This window comes from Dermacentor albipictus, chromosome 10 (assembly GCF_038994185.2).
Source record: "Dermacentor albipictus isolate Rhodes 1998 colony chromosome 10, USDA_Dalb.pri_finalv2, whole genome shotgun sequence".
In the NCBI taxonomy this organism is placed as follows: domain Eukaryota; kingdom Metazoa; phylum Arthropoda; class Arachnida; order Ixodida; family Ixodidae; genus Dermacentor; species Dermacentor albipictus.
The window spans coordinates 63,908,831-63,930,155 of record NC_091830.1 but is presented as its reverse complement, the minus strand read 5'-3'; the positions used below and the strand labels follow the sequence as shown (position 1 = coordinate 63,930,155).

At 45.3% G+C, this 21,325-nt stretch overlaps 1 protein-coding gene across 4 annotated transcripts in view; it reads right to left on the bottom strand.

Moving 5' to 3' along the window:
* Nucleotides 1-1,175: 1,175 nt before the first annotated feature.
* Nucleotides 1,176-21,325, bottom strand: part of LOC135904191 (uncharacterized) — a 38,249-nt gene continuing 18,099 nt past the window's right edge. For 2 of the 4 annotated variants that reach the window (XM_065434827.2, XM_070527900.1), the window contains exons 2-5: nucleotides 19,338-19,519; nucleotides 17,273-17,579; nucleotides 9,944-10,295; nucleotides 1,176-3,603 (exon numbers count right to left, since the gene is read on the bottom strand). In XM_065434827.2, the coding sequence (XP_065290899.1) occupies nucleotides 3,213-3,603; nucleotides 9,944-10,295; nucleotides 17,273-17,579; nucleotides 19,338-19,418 (1,131 nt within the window). In that variant the 5' untranslated portion in view covers nucleotides 19,419-19,519 and the 3' untranslated portion in view covers nucleotides 1,176-3,212. Of the gene's footprint in view, nucleotides 3,604-9,943; nucleotides 10,296-17,272; nucleotides 17,580-19,327; nucleotides 19,520-21,325 lie in introns of those variants that run through there. The other 2 variants (XM_070527902.1, XM_065434826.1) reach the window with 2 other exon arrangements.

The following is a 21,325-nucleotide window of genomic DNA, read 5'->3' as shown; positions in this document are numbered from 1 at the left end:
CAATGACAACTTTTATTGTAAAACACTCGTTTTTGTCACGGAGCCAACAGTTGGGACTTTTGATTGATACCGGAACGTCCTTCAGCAGCGCGAAACGTTGTCAACACTGCGAGCAAAGCAAACTTACAAGACGCCATCAATAGAGAAGGACGGAGATGGACTAGATCTGCGCTTTCTCGTCGTGCTTTCATCGACAAAATCAAAGCGAGTTGGATACGGTGTGAGCAGCAACATGAAAAGTTCCCGGACATTCAGAATGCATAGGAGCATTGTACCCTACATGACCAGGTTCTACCAGAATCTGGTACCAGCCCTTGCCGAGCGTTGGCATTTGGGCAAAGTGCAACCAAATACAATCTTGGTCAAAAAGTAGCGTCAAGGTCATATGAACTTCAGGCCAGTAACGGGGGAAACTTGTTCTGAGCGAAAAACCAAGTGCGGGGCCAAATAATCACCATTTTTGATACCAGCTTCGGACGATGCCCGCTGCATGACAAATACGGTATATTCGTCGGCGCTAGAGCACGCAGTCATTTTTTCCGCGAAGCATTTGTTATTGGCATATTCATAGCATTTGCCCTATACTATCTCCACCAGTAAGTATCTAACGTGCGATATGTGCTAGTCTGAAAAGAAAGTTGTAAACAATGACAAGTAATAACGGAGAAGAGTGCAAAATACATTTTGTACCAGTTTATTTTCAAATGAATAAGTACAAAACAAGCATATTATGTCGGAGAAAATAGCTAAGACTGGGTAACATGAAAAGCTTGCTTACAAATAAATTAGTGCCAGATAGTCATCTTTCGTGAAGCTGGTGGAAGTCGGCGAGTGGGGAAGGGTCGAGAGGAGAGAAATTGGGCAAGATGCTGAGGAGACTGCGCTGATCAACTCTATGATGGTAAAGAGTGGCCTTCGGAGGGGGGGTGGGGGAGGGCTGGTGAGGCCTCTGAGGAGACCGATTGAGCCAAGGCGTTATGAGTGACTTCCTTCTTTATCATTTCCCCTTATTGGAGGGTGTGCTTGCGGTGGGCACTGAGAACAAATATCTGCAGAGATCTGGGAGGGAAAACTGTATCCGGCGATTCTTGCGCGCTGAGAAATCTCCATACTTCGAGAATAAAAGTTTCATCCGAGAGTGTGAAGCTCCTAATCAATAAAAGTTGCTCAAAGAATGTCGTGAGGCAAAGCTTTTATTTGCGAAAACATAAAGCACAAATTTTCGGAAGGTGTTGCAGAACACATTTACAACATCACGAAATGCACAGGATTCGTTCGTCTTGTTTACATCACAGTTTTACACTCCACAGATAGCCAACATAAGCACTTCTCATTTAAATGCAATCTGCAACATATTGTTGGGACAGCACAAAATACTGCTTGCAATAGCTGAGGAGGAAAACGAGAGCAAGGTATAAGCGGTAAACAACGTTTCTGCAAATGTACTTGTGCTTTTCAAGGCCCTTCGTGTTTTATGTGCCAAAACTATGATCTCATGATGAGGCACGCCTTAGTGAAGGACTGGCGAACTTTCGACCTCCTGGGGTTCTTTAAGTACACCTAAATCTAAGCACACGGAAGTTTTCGCATTTCGCCGCCATCGAAATGCGGCCAACGTGACCGCGATTCCAACCCGCGACGTCGTTCTTAGTAGCACCCAACCGAACAGCCACCAAGCAACCGCGGTGGTTAGGCCTACTCTAACCTTATCAGTGTTGCATGCCCAAGCGAAAGAGCAGCAAACAAACTGATTATTAAGAACGTGTTGCTTTCTAGATGAGAAATATTTTCCGCACTAAAAAAAGAAGGAGTTTCGTGAATTCAATGTACATTAGCAATGATAACTTCACGCAACCGTTCGTTTGAAGCTGCATGTTTATGTGCGCCTTGAGAAATGACATCATCCTGTAATATGTCGACTTTTTATATTTTACGTACACTACGAACAGAATCCTTAGCTTCATTCGTAATAGAGACGTTTTCCCTGTGCTCATGTATTTCGTGTTTCGCGTAGCTTGCAGGCTTTTCTTGTTTCTTGGAAAAACTAACCAGGACCACTTCATCACGAAACACATGCTTGATTCGGAGGTTGTTTAAGGTGCCCTACAACATTGTATTTTTTATATCTGCGATTCAAGCAATAGTTAAAACGTTCAATCGTTAAAAGTTAATTATTACGTAATACTTCGGGATAAAAAATGCTGGCCGTGAGCACATACGACTACGGCTACTATGCAGTCGGTACAATTTCTCTAGAGCTTTAGGGTATTTTTAAAATCTCGGTCGAAGTTAACTGGGACAACCTGTTTATGCGTATATGCAAACTGGCTGGAGCGCTCAATGTCTTGATTCAAATGTCCGTGTAGCTGCTTTAGTTAGCGTCACTCACACGAGAAACATCATTGTGACGTCAAGCTAGCATATTGGAGGTATTTTAGCCTAATACCTTTACGAGTAAGGTTTTGGTTAATGTCCATTGTCTGGCGTGTGATTCGCTCATTTTCTCTGTCGTATGGCAACACCAGCGACCCTTCATTACAGCGTAGTCTCTTCACTATACGGTCGAAATGCGGCCTCAGTGAGGTGGAAATCGCAGCCATGCGAGTGTTAAAATACGACTACTTTCTCGTTGTCTATAAAGAAGCCTTCGGCACTCTTCACATGAAAGGACCTTAATTGCTCCTCTAAAGACGCTTCTGTGTTTAGATTTCATAATTTTACATCAGCTCTTACAGCATTTCAAAACATTCTGACTTTCCTAGACGCAGTTTCGCTTTAAACAAACCCGTCACTGCATCAACGGACCTGCGGAAATACACTTACACATAACCCGACGGCATACATTTGCAAGTGCTTTCGTTTCGTATCCAATGATTATTGTCTGTTGCCTTAGGCTCACGTTTGCTTCACGTAAGCGGCGCCACTTAATTCGATAACATTGTTAGCTCTCTGACAAAGTAAAATGTATTTCAATATGTGGATAGTGTCCCTACAATTTCGCATGCCTTTTCCGCAAGAGGAACGTACGTTTGTCAGTGTATAAAAGATGCCCACTAGCAACAAACATCAGGTCGCTGAGATTCTTAGATCAGGTGTCACTGTCATACAACGACGAGAATGGCGTGCTTTACGCTTGTCAGAAATTGCCGATAATCTTGCAATATTTTTTGCAATCCGTCTAAACCCTCTTCTAATTCTCAAATATACCGGTGCTAATCTTCGTCACGCATGCAAACTGTGGAACGCACATAAATAACATAAGTACCGTACATTTCAGGGTGCGTAACGCTAACTATGCACGGCACCAAGTCACCTGTGGAGCATGTCAGCTCGCGACGGGCGCAGAGTGTCGGTATTATGCCTGTCTCAAGACAGGTCGTTGTGCGTACGCCGCGATTGTGGGCGCACTGGCAGTGCAGGAAGTGGGCGTAGCTGTCGTCGACCTGGTACCTCAGCCTCCGAACGTCAGTGACAAAGTGGTGCGTCAGGTTCAGCGAGATTTCTTGAGGCTCGCAAGGTCCAGTGCCAGTGTTGCTGAGGTACAACATGAGCTGGCGCAGAAAGGGCATGCCTCTGATAGCGTCCAACATTCGTACGAGGTTTCTAAAATTGAGATAAGACAAGGAATATTTCTCTGCGCCTGATGTGATCACTAAAATGGAGCTAGAAGAAGGTTTGCCACCAATTAAGCAGGAAACAATTGATACAGAACTTCTTTTGCAACTACAGCCGCATCACTATAAAAAAATTCACAGTTAGCTTTGTTTTCTTTCAAGTACTTAAGCCCTTCAAACAAACTTCCTGATACAACCGCAGTAACCAGACACTCGCTATTATTAGGCATTGAACATATTTCCTTGCACACACCAATTGTCACAAAATGGTAAAATAAATGGACAAAAAATTTTATAGGCACTAAAAGCCATAATATTGTGCGGCACCTGAAGAGGGAACAAGTGCAACGACGATTGCAAACGAGAGCTCAAAACCATTCAATTGTGAGCCAAGTGCAACTCTTTTCTACAGATAGCGACCCGATTTGTGTGTGTATGTTGCTTTGGCAGTCTTGCTAAGTGGGCCTGTTTGTTTTACTCAAAAGCCCACAGAATCCATGAAACGAATAATGTCGACAATGATGTGATTATTAGTGAAGCAATGCAGCGATGCTCCGTGTTACCACTATGGAAACCCATGTACGGCATGCGCTGCCAGCAGGACACCACTCTTACACTACCATAGAGAAATACGTTGCTACCAAGCAGCACCGCCGCAAAGTCCTCACAAATTTGTTGGCGCTGCCTCCGAGATAAAATCAGTGGCATGCCAGTGACTACGCCGCGCTCGTTTCTCACGCCCGCTATGGGCCTGTTTCATGTTGGCGGGAGCCTCTCGAAGCGTACGTTCCGCCGTGCGCTAAAGTCGCTGCGAAATTCATCGCCAAATTAAGTGACGTTGAGAATAAAAATGACGGTCGCGGCACGAGACCACTCAAAGGAGCCACAATACCCGTGATCGAAATGCTATGGAAGAAGACATTTTTTTGAAAAGGTTCTGCACCCAACTGCCAAAGAAGTATAGCATATATGAGGGGTACATTAAAAATGTTTACCCGAGAGTTAACGAGCATCCCTGATTGCCAAAAAAGGCAGAAAAACCTTTTTTACGCATATTCCAGGAAGAAATCAATTACTCGGAGTTTTTTTATACAAGATGGCGCTACAAAGGTCCTGACATGATGCTGAAGAATTTGTTGTTTTCGGCGTTTCATGCGACCAAATATTTCGATTTCATCTTAGCCTTGAAACAAATAAAACTGAATTTCGGAATGTGGACAATGTTCCGAAATGTTGCCAAACCACTAGCGCTGCATGAACAGTATTGTTCAGTACATAAAGCATGCCCATTTTCTGCACAATGACGTCCCGAATACGCATGTTTGCAGGCGATTTCTTAGGGCAACAGAGCGCATAATATGTAAGCAATATTTATTTTTCCTGCACGCTACTCGCTCTTGCTTTCCATCTGCAGTCAGTAAAAGAGCCAATCATTGGCAAATGTCAAAGGCAACCGTTAGATTATTGTAAGGACAATGCACGTCGAAATCTAAAGCGATGATGGAAATGGGATACAATATTAAAGGCACCATAAATACTTTTCCATGAAAAAACTGCAGAACATCAAAGGCATCCCATTCCTGCAAACACATTACTCAAACCAAAATATCTGTCTATCCTACCAACCCGATTAAGCATTCTGGACGCATGGCGGTGACCATGACTACTTAACTACATATGTGAAAATCTAAGGTGTGACGAAGTTTGCTTCACGTAAACCACTTTGCCGAATTGACTGACCTGCACTTAGAGCATCTATGGAGGAACCGTGTGAAAATGATCTAACTTGGATTACAAGATCAGAAGACCATTGAAGAATTGCGGAGCAAATTTCAGCTGTTACCTTAATATGCAAAATAAGATGAGCAATTAGAGTGACTTCAAGCCTTTAGCCGAAAAGCAGAATGCAAATGCCGGCGTGCCAAATGAGTGCTTGATCTTAGGGAGGTTAAACGCACTCAGAACATGATTGAGCGACTTGTTGACCTATGCCAGGCCCGTCATCAGAAATTATTATGGGAATTCCCTAACCAACGTAAGCGGCTTTGACAAGTCTCGATCTGTGTACAAGATATCGGACGCCTCCTGAGCAGTGCAGTGTGACCAGTTTAGGACCCTTCCTACTCATCAGCGATGTCGCGATATCGACGCTAGTGTAGATTTTTGGGTAAGGCTACAAGGCACAGAATTCTGCTCTGCTACACTTTTTCCAGTTCCTACACTTTGTTCGCGACATGTACACATAAATATTCTCCTGTGTCTGAGATTTGGACGTTTCGCTAGCTGCGTACCAACGCTTGTCATGTCTAGAACTCAATGGAGTCATATTTTACACTTGGTAAACTGCGCCCAAATTCTCGCGATAGCAATCTCAACTTTTAAAAGAAAACATGGCAAGGAGGGTCAGTCCGTCAAAATGGAAGTAAAGCCACCTCCTTCTAGATTAAATGTATGCTAGTTTCCATTGAGTTCCAGGTTGTGTCGAACAGCTGCACTTGCCAGCTACGTTGGGAAACTTATGAAGAGGAGAGCGGTGAAGCGCCCTCAATGGTGCCCTCAACGGGGCTATGCCTGTCTTCCAGCGTGGTGGATAAAGAGAGATTGTGATGCATCTCGTGTTGTAGTTGCAACGCCAGATACTCCTTAAACGACTTACCGCGGTGGTATTTCTAGACCTCTGGAAGCGTACGATAGCGTGACTTATGAGGACTCACCGGGCGCCTTCGAAACTTTAGGTATTGGTGGTCACATGTACAATTCAATATGCACATATAAGTTAGAAAGTTTTTTTGTGGTGTCTGAAATGGAGGAACATTTTAACAGCGCAGCTGCTTAAGTTTTCGTTCTGTCGTGAAGCGTTACCAGCAAATTCAGCTCAGCTGTGCGCTGCCTCACTTTGCGTACCAACCACCAGCGAGGACACCTCGCTACGTAACCTCTTCGCGCCCCATGCGCGTAGGCGCGGAGTCGTGACGTCACACGTGGCTCAAAGCTCGGAACAGCTGGCAGCAGCACACCAACTCGCCTCCTCTACTCCATGGGTACATGCTGCTGCTATGGGAAGTCTGAAGAAACTCCGGATGCCCGAAGAAGACGCGGCGCACACGGAAGAGCACCATATTGCCCAGCGAATAGCGAAGCGTCGCCGCCGACCACAGCCGGAACACCCCGCCGAAGCTGCGGCCGATAAGAGGCGACGCCGTGTCGAGGATTGCGGATTTCAAAGCGGGGAACGCGAGTGTCGGCGCCAGAGTAGTCGATGTCGCCGAGCAAGCGATCCTGGACTCAGACTACTCGAAAACTTCCAGGGTGAAGCCAGTCTAAAAACTAGGGCTGCGAACGGCCAATGCGAATTCTAGCGCGAATTTCTGGGCCAAGAATCGCCGCGCCGAGGATCCCAAGTTTCGAGCCAGAGACTACGAACGCTGCTAACAGAAAGCTCGGTGCAACCGGGAATCGCTTCAGGACCCGCGCCCAAATTCTAGCCCCAGTTCGTCAGTATAGAGTTTGGGCACAGCTGCCGCGTCTGTGACAGGCTCTGATTCGATGCGAATCTCTCCACTGTGAGCTCGGTGCGGAACTCTGAGCAGAAGAGGTCTGCCTAGCAAGTGCTTCACTAAGCCTTCTGTGACACCGCTGATCACCACGACAACCATGACGATCGTCGCACGTTGAGGATGAGGGCACGATCGAAGATAATCACGACTGATACTGAGGCACTGCACATAATAAATTGTCATGCACGTACTGTGGTTTGTATGCGTTTGACTTTGCTGGCGCTTCTATTGCTTACCGGCCTGGCCATGTATGACCTCGCAAAAACTTCGCGAAAGTTAGCAAAGCTTGGCCACACTTAGTACGAGCATAATTCAACCATCCATAACATCGTAAGACTTAGCAAAACCTTGCAACGCTCGATGTGAGCCTAGTGAAGCCATACATAGCATCGCACAATGTAGCGAAACCTAGAAAAGCTTAGTGCGAACCTAGCTAAGCCATCCATTACCTGGCAACACATAGGGGAACCTAGCAACGTTCAGTATGAACCTACCCGAACCATGTTTATCCTCCCAAAACTTAGGAAAACTTAGCAACATTTAGCGGAAGCCGGAACTAGCTCAGCTGGGACCCAGATGTGCACCCGTAGTGAAAGATGCCCATATTTTTTTCTACCGCACCATTGTTCCGCCAGATGGGGTGCTAAGCGTTACACATTCAAATGCTTTCCAACAGATCTTTGGGAGTCAATCTTAAGAAACATACGGCTACCTAGTATACTGAGGCAACTACAGGCGATCTTCCGGAATAACACACCAATATCTTCGGGTGAGACTGCCAAAGGTCGTGACGAAGGTACCCATGTAGCTAAAAAAATAATGAATACTGCTTTGACCAGAAACGTGCCATGTGGTTGCCTTTATGCACAAAACCGAAGATACAGTACGCTGTTCATATCAATAAGCAAACAATCCAAAACAAAAGAACAATAAATTTCGGGGACCATCATCAGTAGGTAGCTATATTTGGCCCCTACAAACCACATGTTAAACAGTCGTTCGCATGAATTGTCGCCTAAGCGCACCTCATCGGGAGAAATCGTGGGATCCTCCATTGCAATTCATACTGCTACTGTATACTACAATTTTTTGGAGCTTCCTACGGTATAGCACATTTGAGCAGGAACGCTCTTGCGCAAGCCACATTTACAACACTTCAAAACCTCTACACTCAAGCATTCCAGACCTATCTTGAACTTTCGATGCATACATCTATAGCGGCTACCAAAGCCATCATGCGTGGTCACCTGATCATGACACATATTTTATTTGTTGTGCTGAAGAAACATAACATACGCAACTGATCTTCCCTGGCACCATCTGGCTTGCTGCCCTACAATGAGGACGTCTACAACGCGCGCAAACATCTTTACACTGCACCCCGGCTCCACCATTAGCTTTTGCACATCCTAGAAAAGGACCGTCAAATTTGGATTTTATGCACCATCCGAAGGTACACCTCACTATTCCTGAATTAAAAAGCAAACTTGTGGTGGCTTCAAAAGTGTTAGAAGTTACCCTACAATTCCTATACGAGGGGAACTACGCCCCACTCCGCGGTCATACTGACGGTTCTCTCTAATCTACACACTCGACACGAGCAGTTCACATGCGAGAAAAGCTTGTTTTAATCCACATTAAGACACCTTGTCTGGCGAATTCTACGGCAGCACAGCGTCCGGCGCTTCGGTTGAAAGCCTAGATTATCATTGAATTAACAATTATATGGACATCCTAAACGCACTGCCACCTTCGTTGTCGCCGTGATGTACAATATGAAGGCCAAGTGGTATAACACCGCGGCTGCGGGGCGTACGCTTTAGTTTCAAGTTAAACAATGCGAGGGTGAGCCGAGGATGGTGGCTTCCACCTCAAGCACGGAAGTGGTGGCTGGGGTTGCGTTCTGCACTGGTGGCCTGTGCGTATCGTGCAGCACAGTGCGGCCGCGCGGGCCCGATTTTGAAAACGATTTTGAAAACAAGCGCGGAGGACTGGTACCTTTGTGTGCGCTGCATTATTGCCGCTTACATCGTACTGTAGCGAGACGTATCAATATGGTTGATTCGCTCGCTGCGCCTGCCACTGTTCTTCGCGCCACCTTTTCGATAGCGAGCGTCCGTGATCACCGAGTGAGATCTGTTTATGCTTGCCTGTGGCGTGTCAGAGCTTGCTTGCCAGTCAGTCAGTGAGCAAGCAAGTATTTAGAAGTTCAGACAGCTGATAAAATTACTATCCTCACCTTGTATAGCTTACCTTACCATGTTAGGGATACTGGACAGACGGCCACTATCAGAGCAAATATGCTTAGACAGGGGTTAGAACGAACGTGCGCGATGAGGACGACAGCACTAGTTTGCTTCCCGATGTTTGCAGTCCAGCGAAATCTGCTTTGATAGTAGCAGGTCCTACTACAATTTTGGCGCGAACTGTAGTTTCGAGACTCTCCTGGTGCTTTCGCGGTTAGGCAAATCATTCGAAGTTCCTATGTATTTATATATTTTCCATTTTCTTTGTACAGCGCATCGAACACAACTTTCTTGGTTGCCCTCTCGGCCTTCCTTTATGTGTGCGTGTCTCTCTCTGTCAATGAAAAAAGAAGCCACAAAAATTGCCCAGAAGATAGTGTAGTGGCGGACTTGGCGAATGCGTAGGAAACATTAAACAATTCGCAGTAAACATTTCTCCGTTAGATTAAGCGTGCAATCTCTTGCAGAAAGCGTGGATATTTAAGGCCCTACTTTTCTGAAGAGAAAGGAAGAAAGAAAAACGTGCCTGTTGTTAGCGTCCAAATCGAGACGAGCATCCATCCGGAGCAATTCACGGAACACCTCTTCTTCTCGGAGGTCCCAGTTTAGCAGCGATATGTCTTGAAGGCATATATCAGCTTGTTGAATCATTCTTAGTCGACATAGATTCCGCAAATATGGCAACACAAAGTCTGTGCACGGGTTGCGAAATGCAGAGACTTCAACGTCGATCACTGCGATCCCGTCTCGCAAACTGAAGCCCCGGTAGAAGTGTCTGGGTGACCCGGAGACTGCCGAGATGAACAGGCACAAGCGGTGAATACAAACGTGACTGGCCAGGAGTGCCCTTGTGAACGTTTCCCATTCGGCAAGATGATCTGCGAATAACAACGGTAGCAATCTGTTTCATATCTCAAAACTATCATTGTTTCGAGTGTGCGCGTGTAATGAAAAACTCGTGTGAAAACATGGACCACATTTATGAATGCCAGCGCGCAATCAAATGTTTTCTTGGAATGCTCTGCACAAATCTTGACATCATTTATTCAAAGACAACAGCAGCCTACAGTGCGCATGGCGGTCTCATCATGGTCATCATTCTGGAAATATATTGCTTTGGTTTTAAACCCTAAACCTATGCACAAGCGGTTTGCCATACTAAAAAATGCATGTTTGGTTTGCTGGATATCGCACTTTCTTTCCCAGCGTTTGTAATATGTATATTTCAACTCTAACTCACCCTTGATGCCTGTTTCGTCAGGTGTTCTCGAAGGCTCAGTACTGGATCCTCTTTTATTCCTGCTTTTCATTAATGATCTCCCCCTACACACCTCAGTTAAAGTACGCCTTTTTACTGGTCATCGCATTTGATATCATACAAAATCTCCTACTGATCAACTTGCCCTTAGCGATTATTTTGCCGACTTCTGTAACTGAACCAAAGCATGGCAAATGAATATCAACTTTTCCAAACCTGTCTCCATGTCCTATACAGCACGCTCATCCCCTTCCTTCTTAGCCTATGCCTTTAACAATATTACTTTAAATTGTAAAGCCTCTTGCAGAGCCTCGCAAAATTGAGGGCCTAAAATTCCTTCACGCATTAATCAATTCTGCTCCTCTCTCCTCTCTAGGTATTTATTAGACTCTCTCCGAACCCTTGAAGAAGACGACGACGAACTGTTTTTTGATACAGCGTTGTTCTTTCTAGCTCCGGTTTATTTCTGTGAAAATCTAAGTTTATCCGCTTGTCCTCGCTCCCTGGTCGGTCGTGATGAAAGTGGACGACCCCGCACGTCTGCGGGCGACGGCGGCCTCAGCGGCGGCCGCCTCAATGGAGCGGATCGGCCAGCAGAGCGACAGCGAGGACACCCATGTCTACTCTCTCAGCAGTGAGGACACTTCCGATGACGACTTTCAGCTGGTGCAGAGCCGCAGAGCGAAGAGAAGAAACACCAGGACGTCCTCATCGTCAAGCACGCAAAAGTAAGACACACGCAGAGGCCGGACGCCAATACCATCATATTTATGCCATTGCTTCCCACCGTCAACATGAAGCTACTCAACAGGCAATCTGCGTCGGTGTCACTGGAAGCCCCGGTGTCAAATAAAATGACAGACATTTGAGTCAACACCCTAAAAAATCTACTGGTGGTTGATGTCCTGCATGCGGCTGCTCTGACCACTCTACGCAGCGTAACGGACATCGATGACATTCAGGTTCGCTCTGACATCCGTCTGAGATCTGACGTAGTCGCAAGCATTATCTACGACGTAGACGTCGCCATCCTTAATAACGACTTTCCGATTCTTATCAAGCCAGCCAATGACGAGGTCATTGTTGATGTTAAGCGGCTGGGCAGTTCACGCTGCGTGAAGATTGCATTCAAGGGTAAATATATACCCTCGCATGTTAAGGTGGGACACTTCAGACATGCAGTGTGGCCTTTCATTGCGAAACCTCTTCAGTGCCGCAAATGCATGAAACTGGGACATGTGAGCAGCGCCTGCAAAATTCAGGGAGCATGCCTCCGTTGCGCCGAGCCCCACGCTGCAGATAAATGTGGCGCGACTGTAATGAAGTGTGCAAACTACGGAGGGCCACACGAACCTTCATCGAAGAAATGCTCACATATTAAGAAGGGAATGGCTATCTTAAAAGAGATGGCGAGAGATCATTCATCTCATCGCCAAGCCGCTGATAAAAACAGGAAGCGACGTTCCCATCGCCGGCGATCCTCAAGGAAGGGTTTTGTCTCTGCGACGCGCATGCCACTTCCTACAACACCACCTCCTCCTCTGCCGCCCAGGCCAGACACTGTGGAAAGCACCGCGAAGAACAAGGCCACTGAGAAGACCACATTTGTGGAATCTTGGCCGGCTCTACCAAACGACAGCATCCACCGACAGAATCACAGCAAAATTTTTCTTGACAACCCCCAACGTCTACTCTCAGTGATTTGTGCGACCAAGTCAGGCAGGTGACTGATATGCTGCAATCGCTAATTAAAGCAATGCGCATCAAACTGAACAAGCTGCAAACCCCTGCGGCTTGAAGTGCTCTGCAAATACTGGATGCACAAAATCCAGTGCTTGCTAGCATCGTTTAAGCATCATGGCTCGACCAATGTTCCCCTTCCGCACTGAAGTTATAAGTGCATCGATCTTTCAGTGGAATGCTAGGCTCTAAAGACCCGTATAGCAGATTTTCGCCAATTTGTTTTTCCAAATCCCTTTCTCATACCGGTCATTTGCGAACCAAATACAGTACCTCCACTCAGACTATCTGGTTACGAATCTTTCGTCTCGTCCACATGCGGTGCGAGCACGAAAGTAATCATCTACATCTGCACGGACTTTACATTGGTCGCTAACGCGGTACAGCCTCATGACGACAACCAATATGTCCGCCTGCATATCCAAAAGAAGGATGTGTCATTTACACTAATGGGGCCTACAATGGCCCCATTATATACCCTAGATACCTTTAGTGCTGCTCAGCATGGCTAAATTATATTACCTGGGAAGGTCATGCAAACTTTTGCCTAAATACTTATCTCTTCTTAAAATTCGATAACATTTAAATGCACTTTCGTGAAATATCAGCAACAACGCTGTGGATCCGTAGCTTTTCCGCACGCAGCCAACACGGGGCAGCCAATAGAAATATTTTGGTAGAGAGACCGATAATGACTGTGAGGGTCAAACCAGAAGAAACATTTTTGAAATGCTGAGTCGCACTGTTTAGCGCACACGATGATGATGGCGACCAGAATACACGTTGGAAGCTTCGTGCGCATGAGTGGACCTAAATAAGTCCCCTACATTACCATTTAATTACAGAAGGCGAAAGCAAACTAGAGACTCGACCCCTTGCCAGGTGCTTGAAATTCCAATCTTGATGTTCGAGGTCCTGTCATGGGCCCTGTTTGTTCGTCGCTTGTCGGCATCTTCTCGTCTTTTGTTGTCACAAGTTCGATTGTCATCACAATGTTGTAGTGAAGCAAGAATCTGGCAGAACAATCAGGCCATCCGAATCCCTACATGAAGTTGCAAGGTGGCGTATAAGGGCTCATTGGTCAAGACATGTGTAAACCGGGCGTGTTGGTATTAAATACTCATGAAAATAGGCCAAAAGAACGCAATTATTAACGAAAATGAGGCGTTCGTCCAGACCTGCCTTTTTCATTCGTTGTAGTATCAGTCTGTTTTCGCAAATATTTGTTCATCTGCCTATTCCAAAAATTTATGTACTACGTGACGCCCTTTGTCAGACTGATTTTCCACAGTCAGCGCCATGCTCATGACTGCTGCTGGCTAATGCTCCTCTGAATAGATCTCGTAGCCATAAACAAATGCCCAGGAGTGTAAACGTGTGAGCAGTCGTCGCCCTTGCTCAATTATTAGAGCAACGCATGCGCTGTGCAGAGTGAGTTTCCCCACCATCCGCGGGCAAATTAATTGCATTATTGTCCTTTTTCGTTTAATTTGTTCTTATCGTTGGCATATTTTATATTATAAATAAGACATGCTACCAATATTCTTTCTTTGACTTGAGGAGCTGTTTGCTTCGTACGGTCGCAATTGTAGGGAAGCCCATGAGAAATAATTTTTCAAGATGAAGGAATGACTGGAGCATGGCGGGATTATTTAAATAGACTGTTGTGCAGGATGAGCTTATTTGCTCAATTAAATTATTGACCGATAGCAGAGCAAGTGACCTGATTACCAATACAAAACACTCTTGACTTAGATGCTCATATGAATTGATGACTGTTTACGCCGGAGCAACAACTTAATAAGGCATATAAAATTTGGATATAGATATGAGACGCCTCCGATTGGCAAGTGGTATTTCATTGCAGTGTCCACCATATGAACATCCGTCAAATAGAAAACGAACAAGGAGTGCCAAGCAGTACATTATTTGGCAATCAACCTGTGTACTGCCTCCCTGTTTTGGCTTTGTCCGGTTTGTTTCAAAGTCATTTACGGCTAGCTACGAAGAGAACCGCAATAATGCCAAAAGGACGTAGCAGCTAAAATATTCGTTAGCAGAGTTTCGGACAGTGCCAAAATATGTTAACGTTATGCTCTTGGTTTCAATAATAGGAAATAACTAACAGCCATACTGCCTGGATAAAGGCCTGCCTATTAACTTCAAATGCTATTTATATATATGCTACAATATTGAGCTTTCAGTGATATCCTGTGTGTGTCATATGCCATACAAGACAGTCCGCATCAGCTGTAATCACGCCGTGCGGGTTTATACTAGAAGTTTGTTTTAATTGGCAATCAAACATGTTGGTTTTATAAACCTAGCGCTCGCAAGCAATTTACTTGAGTGTAAACTTGGCAAGACTAACACTATAAAGATGTGCTTTAGTTAGGATTTAAAAATCTTGCAAATATCTAGTCAACATAGATTTCAGGCAACATGCCATACGTCTGTTACACTGGTTGTCCAAACCATATCACTGAATAGGTGGGGAAATGAGTGCTAAAGCGAATTCACCGAAAATGAGAGACGTTAGTGAGCCAAAATGCCGAGTAGAAAATCGGCAATTAATCCATACATTCATCAAGTTCATGAAAATATAGTCGCAGAACGTAGCGATAGTACTGTTGCGTTCTCAAGCCAAAATAAATTAACAAGTCTTGGCGGAAGCAACGGACCAGGCTCACAATCTCTTTGATGCTTTCAGATTTACTGTGCTTGGGCGGCTATAATGGCTGGACAGGCACGCCCATGGTGAGCCATTTCACGGACGAGTTCTCGCCGTCGCTCATCGAAGGCTGCCAGTTACTGCCAGCACTGTCAGCACTCGCAGTGCGTCGCCGTCCCATCTGTTTTCGGAGTATGTACTGAACCCAAACGAAGTCCGCGTACCACTCGCCCAATATTTCCCTCTCCTTTTCCTCCCCGACGGAAGCAAAATGGTTCTGATTGGTTTCGCGCCTGATGTGAGCGCGTGCTTATGCAATAGGAATCTTTGCTACAAGAAGAAAAGGGGGGTTAACCGAGGCCCGATCTTTATTAACCATAAGGAAGCCCACAAACAAACCAATGTCAACTCAAGGAGAATTATTTGTACATAATTTCCCTAAACAATTTCATTACTTTTTCATATTTATTTCTATTTGTAAGTACAAGTATTCTCCCTTGTATTCTCCTTGGTATATTTGCTTGTTAGCTACTAATGATATGGAATCCTTGATAATGCCTGACGCTCGAGCGCCGGCACAGCTCTAACCTCATCAAACCACCCTTTCCCCAGCTGCTCTGCTTTGGGTTTTCTTTTCGCGTGACCAGCAAGACAACGCCACCGAAACTCTCAGCCAATACAAGCATACAAACTTCGCTTGAAAAAGGAGCATTTCAATGGTTTTCGTGCACTGTACTGCAAAACATGCGACTGCCGACCTATGTAACGATAGTGTGTTTCTGAGTAAAAGCATGAGCGAGTTTGGCAAGCTAATCATTTAAGCAGAACACAACCATCTGTGGAAAAACATTTATCAGGAAATCATCCATCTTATTTTGAAAAATATTGTAGAAATGGTTGCACATGAGATAAATGTTATTCATGAGCAAGGTCCCCCAAACGTTGTGATATTGTTGTTGGTATGCTTCCCGGCACATCTTTTGTTACGCATCCATTGGGTGAAGGTATATGTAGGTTTTGATCGCGCAAATCAAGGTTTCATTGAGAATTTGTATGGTGTGCGCGTGTGTGCTTGGCGTCGCTCTTTTATCCAGTGTCGGCTCGGCTATGCTTAAGACCTTTTCTGAAAAGTCACAATTACATTTACTTGGTACTGCCAGCACGAGTGCAGCTCTTCGAGAACGTGTTCTGTAACGCGATATTTGTGACTGAACGGCGGATTCGTCAGCGAGAATATTCACACTAGACGAATTGTTTGTGCTATAAAAGAAAGCACTTTAGAAACTACTAAATAAGGTAGTTAGAATATGTTCCATTTCATTTGAGCTGGTATTTCAACCACTCGCATTGCTTCTATTCCATAACGTAAAATTTGCGCATTGCTGAAATACTATAGGGTGTTTGAACTTTTTTAAAACAGGGTTGAAGTGCCTCAGACAGGCTGGCCAACGTTTCGATAGGTGGACCTATCTTCGTCAAAGGCCGCCTTTGACGAAGATAGGTCCACCTATCGAAACGTTGGCCAGCCTGTCTGAGGCACTTCAACCCTGTTTTAAAAAAGTTTATACCACAGTGTGCCATTCCATCTGCCAGCCCCTTTCTTGTTATAGGGTGTTTGAGGAACTTATGTGGCATATACTACAATATTTATTCATTTATTTATTTATTTCAATATTTATTCAGTTTACCCTACAGGCTCGCAGGAGCATTGAGTAGTAGGGGAGGGGGGTTACCAAAGTATGACACAGTACTGTAGGTAGACGCATTTTATAGAAATCTGCCTTACGTTTAGAATCGTTTGATGACAATATGCGCACACTCCAAATATATTGGTGTGTTATATACACTCATCATTTTTAAATGTGTGCCTGTTGTTAGTTACGCTGAAATAGGCATTATGCAGATAGCCAACGATGCGACGTAGGAAAAGATCTCAAAATAGGTTCTAATGTATATCGATGGCTTGCCATTATTGTAGAACTAGGAACGTAGAATTAGGCACGAATCATGCACAATGGCAGCTTAGTTTTCTTCATTGCCTCTCGGAGGTGCGTGTAGCACATGCGAATGAAACAAAGAAGCACGCAAACATCCCAATTAACGGCACTCTAACTTTGTAAAGTCGTTCAACATTGCTAGATTTCTGGCGCATTGTTAATGGAATTGGTTGGTTTTCCACTACTTACGTGTTCCTTCCGGCACTCCGGCTTCGTCATCGGCAAGCATTAGCTTAAGGCGGCAGGGCCTTTCATCCAAGACTTTGAGGTCTGGAAGAGCGCGCACTCTTATGCTTGCTTCGTTTTGCTGGCCGAGCATCATCCTTCGTGTATGTGCGCCAACCAAGCGTTCCAAACTCAGGCCTGCGATATGCATTCGTCCATTCGCAGTGGCGTCCGAGGCGTCATCCTCTGTCGCCTGCTGCGGAGAAAGCGCACCGTCATCCAGTGCATTGGAGGCGCCGCTTACGTTTCTCTCCCGTGAACTGTCTGGGCCCTGGAGAGGAAACGTACACGCTGTTCTGGAGCAACAAAAGGAAATTGGCGAACAAAGTGCGGCAGGCATTACATTGCTTCAAGCATTTGCAGTAGCAAAAAGCAGAGCCTTCAATATTAGTTCATTTTATTCTGCAGAAACGGCTGTGAAGCTGAACGTTGGAAGCCACCTATTGGTGAATTCTTCATCGCCCTGCAGTCACAGCTTGGTTGAGGGACGATGTATTGACTGAAACAATGTTGACTACTGCAGGCTCTTTAGGTAGCCCGTATATGGTAAAAGCCCGCATATTTTATTTTATTAGAATTTTTTAACAGCGCAAAAAATGTCACCGTGCATAGACGGTGGCAGGCCTCTGGAATTAGTAGTCGCTGCGCTAATTCCTGTCCGGCTGCGTCGTTCTCACAGTTAGTGGGAGCCCTATTGCTCAGCAACCGGTGCTACCAAAACAGGAATATTTCCCTACATCTAGAGATATGTAGTCCGCTTTAGGTAAAGGGGCAATTTCTCGTAAATAAAAGGAAATTTTGTATTAAGGAGAAACCAATGCTTCTATGCCGCGACGATCGATATGTTGAAGTGCTACCACGAAGGCATGTTTGCATTCCTATGGACACAAGCTATCCTCACGTGAACATACTAAGTATGACTAATGATCGTGGTGCAGCGTAGTGAGGAATTTTGCTAAGTAAACTATAAGGTAAAGGCGCCTTTTGATCGTTAATAAACGACTGCTGTGGCGGTTGTGGTGTTTATTTCTGCGTATTGTGAACCAAATATCGACGTGTAAAAGGCGAAAAAGGAAACTTTTGCTATAACACAAAAAAACATAAAAGAAAATTGGGCCGTCAGCAGACAGACATCCAGCACCAAGTACGATAAGCCGGTCGCTGTGCTGAGATTCAATACATGCCTATACTAAAACATAACACGATGTGGCAATGGACACAGCAACCCCGACAGAAATAGCAGTTGTGACGGGTAGGGCCAGTTTTCGCATGCAGGAAAGTTAAAGAAAATGGCCATGTATATTCGTACTGTAAAAGACATACTGTAAATGACCTTAAGCCCGTAACTGCGGGTGTGCCTCACCGGTACACTGCAAATGAGAAAACTCATTGCACATGCTTGACAACTTTGCAAGGTATCGTAAAATCGCACATTGCATGGTCACGCGTATTCCTTTATTGAAGGCCTGGCACTAATTTTCTGTCCAATTTCAGAAAACGTTCCACGTAATCCGTCTTTTGTATTTAGAGCAAAGTATACCCTAAGTGGCCCAATTTGCCGGGCTCTCCCGCCATGGCGTGCCTGGTAATGACCTCCTGGTTTCGGCACGCAAAACCCCATAATTATTATAATTCTAATTTAATGAGAATTTCAATTGGCGGTTTACTAATACAGCGGCCATCGTGCTTAGGTACTTTTGCCTGGAGGACAGTATTCCACACTAGAAAAAAAGGAAGATTGCGAAGACATCGCCCTGCATTTTTAAGTACGTGGTGCAACTTTCATAGAAACGCTACGACATAATGCAGGCTTGAGATCTCAGGCGCTACAGTTACGGGGACAATCTGTTGATTAATAGTAGTCAAAATAAGCAATGTTCATGGGACGCATTCCCTGAACACAGGGAATTATGCATGTCAGGAAAGCCGGCACAACATTGCTAGCCTACCGACCCCAAAAAGTGGTCCTGACAAGAAAACTAGTCAACGTCGCCGAGAAAGCTACAGACAGCAATGTACCGGCACTTGCCTGCGTCCTTGACAATGATTTCGCTTGTATGGGTGCATCATCTTCGAAGACTGCGTGTACTTGATCACCATCTCCTTGCATATTGATATGTCGTTCCCACCGTGGATTTGTGGTTCCGAGCGTTCGAGCAGATCGTTGGTGCCACCGTACCCTTCGTTGCTCGGTCTGTTCTAGACGTGGCGCTAGAACGACAATTTCGGAGCGCATGTATGAAAAGTCACGTGTCTCAACGGAAGTTACGACACATAAGCAGGCGATGCTCACGTTGCTCGTGAGACGGTGAGATAATATTATTTCGCTTTTCATGCACCTTCAATTCGGATAGCGTAAAGATATCAGTCGTTTCCCATATATTCATTGAGACACGCAGTGGTATTGTAGCCGTCGGCTTTGTATGGAATCATATTTGTTTGCTTGACATATCCCCTCGCAACTGCGTTTTGCAAAATGTGCTTGCAAGATTGGTTAACGCTGAATAATATATAAGAGAATAAGGTTTAGAATAGTAAGCTGATGGGCTTGTTGCTTTCAAATCATTTTTCCAAAGTGGAGCGATGGGGCGTAGACGAAAAAGGGCACGTGGAGTGGAAAGCCGCTCACTAGCAACTAAGTATATTTTCAGGACAAACCACCAGGAACGCTATTGCGCATGCGCCGCCTACGAAAACAGTGAAAAGGTTAAATTTTGTTTGTATATAAAAGTCGCCAAACAACGGAGCATGCATCACTACATCAAAAATGACGGCTTTTGTGGGTGGTAGCCGCAACGGCACGTGCAAGTGGCCTCACATAAAACATTTCAAAAAACATAAGAACATAAGAAGGCATAAGAAGAACAAGACCTGTGAAAAGAAAGACCTGAAATCCCTGGTCTCCTGTGCCCCTGAAGTCGTACGTGCAGGTTGTCTACCAAGCGCGAAAAGCGGCAATTCTCAGGGATTTTGAGTAGTCTGGAAAAACTACGCGAAAACTCAGGGAAATTGTGCTTCAATCTATGCAAATTAGCTATCAGTTTATTGAAAGGGAATGAAATTCGCCCGACTACTGGCTCGAGTAACAGACAGGAATCGTACCAAATTGTCTTTGACGCCGTCTCGTGAGCTGGAGCAGTTGCCGGTGTACAACGAACGACAGATTTTCCGGCCGCCCGATTTTTGTGAAATGTCCGATAATGCTGGCGGCTTCGTGGCACCACCAGGTGCCCCATAGAGTCAATGTATCAGAACGTCTGTAATTTCAGACCCGAGAACCCTCCGCTGCCTAATTTTCCGGACCTTTGAAACGACCGCAGGTCCGAAACGGCATTAATCAAATCCAAGACCGCTGTTCTGCTCATCTCACCGCCTTGAACCAGCGTTCACGCGCGCAGACCAGCTGGCAGCCGAAGCAACCAACGCGGCAATGTTATGCTTAGCTGCTCCACCGTTCGCTATTATGGTTCTTGCTGTTCGATGCCGTGTTTTTCATTGAAAGAATTCGCCACTGTCAGTTGTGGCACTGACTCAGCCTATGTAATCATCGCGATTGCCTTCGAAGCATCGAAAGCATGCGCGTTGCGAGCATTAAAAACAGCACTAAACAACAGGACGTGTGAAGGGACACAGAGAACAAGTGTTTGACGTAGTAGTTCTGGGGAAACCCGCAAAGTGAAGTAATGAATAAAGGGAAAATCAGACATCCACCCGTTCGTAGCAATTGCTACGAACGGGTGGATGTCTGATTTTCCCTTTATTCGCACAGAGAACAGCGCTGACTAGCCACCAAAGTGTCTTTATTCTTTCAATCAGCATATATATACTTCGTCGCTATCTCAACCCACAGAATCAACAGAATTGAGCATGCGCAGGGGGGATTGCAATTAATGCGATAGGAAAGCAATCTCCTTCGGAAGGAGAGAAATATAGGGAAGGCTTACACATGCTTCGCCACTAACATGAATGCGGAAAGCTTCGGAAATAAGGCGTGCGCGGTCATCGCGGTATTTTGAC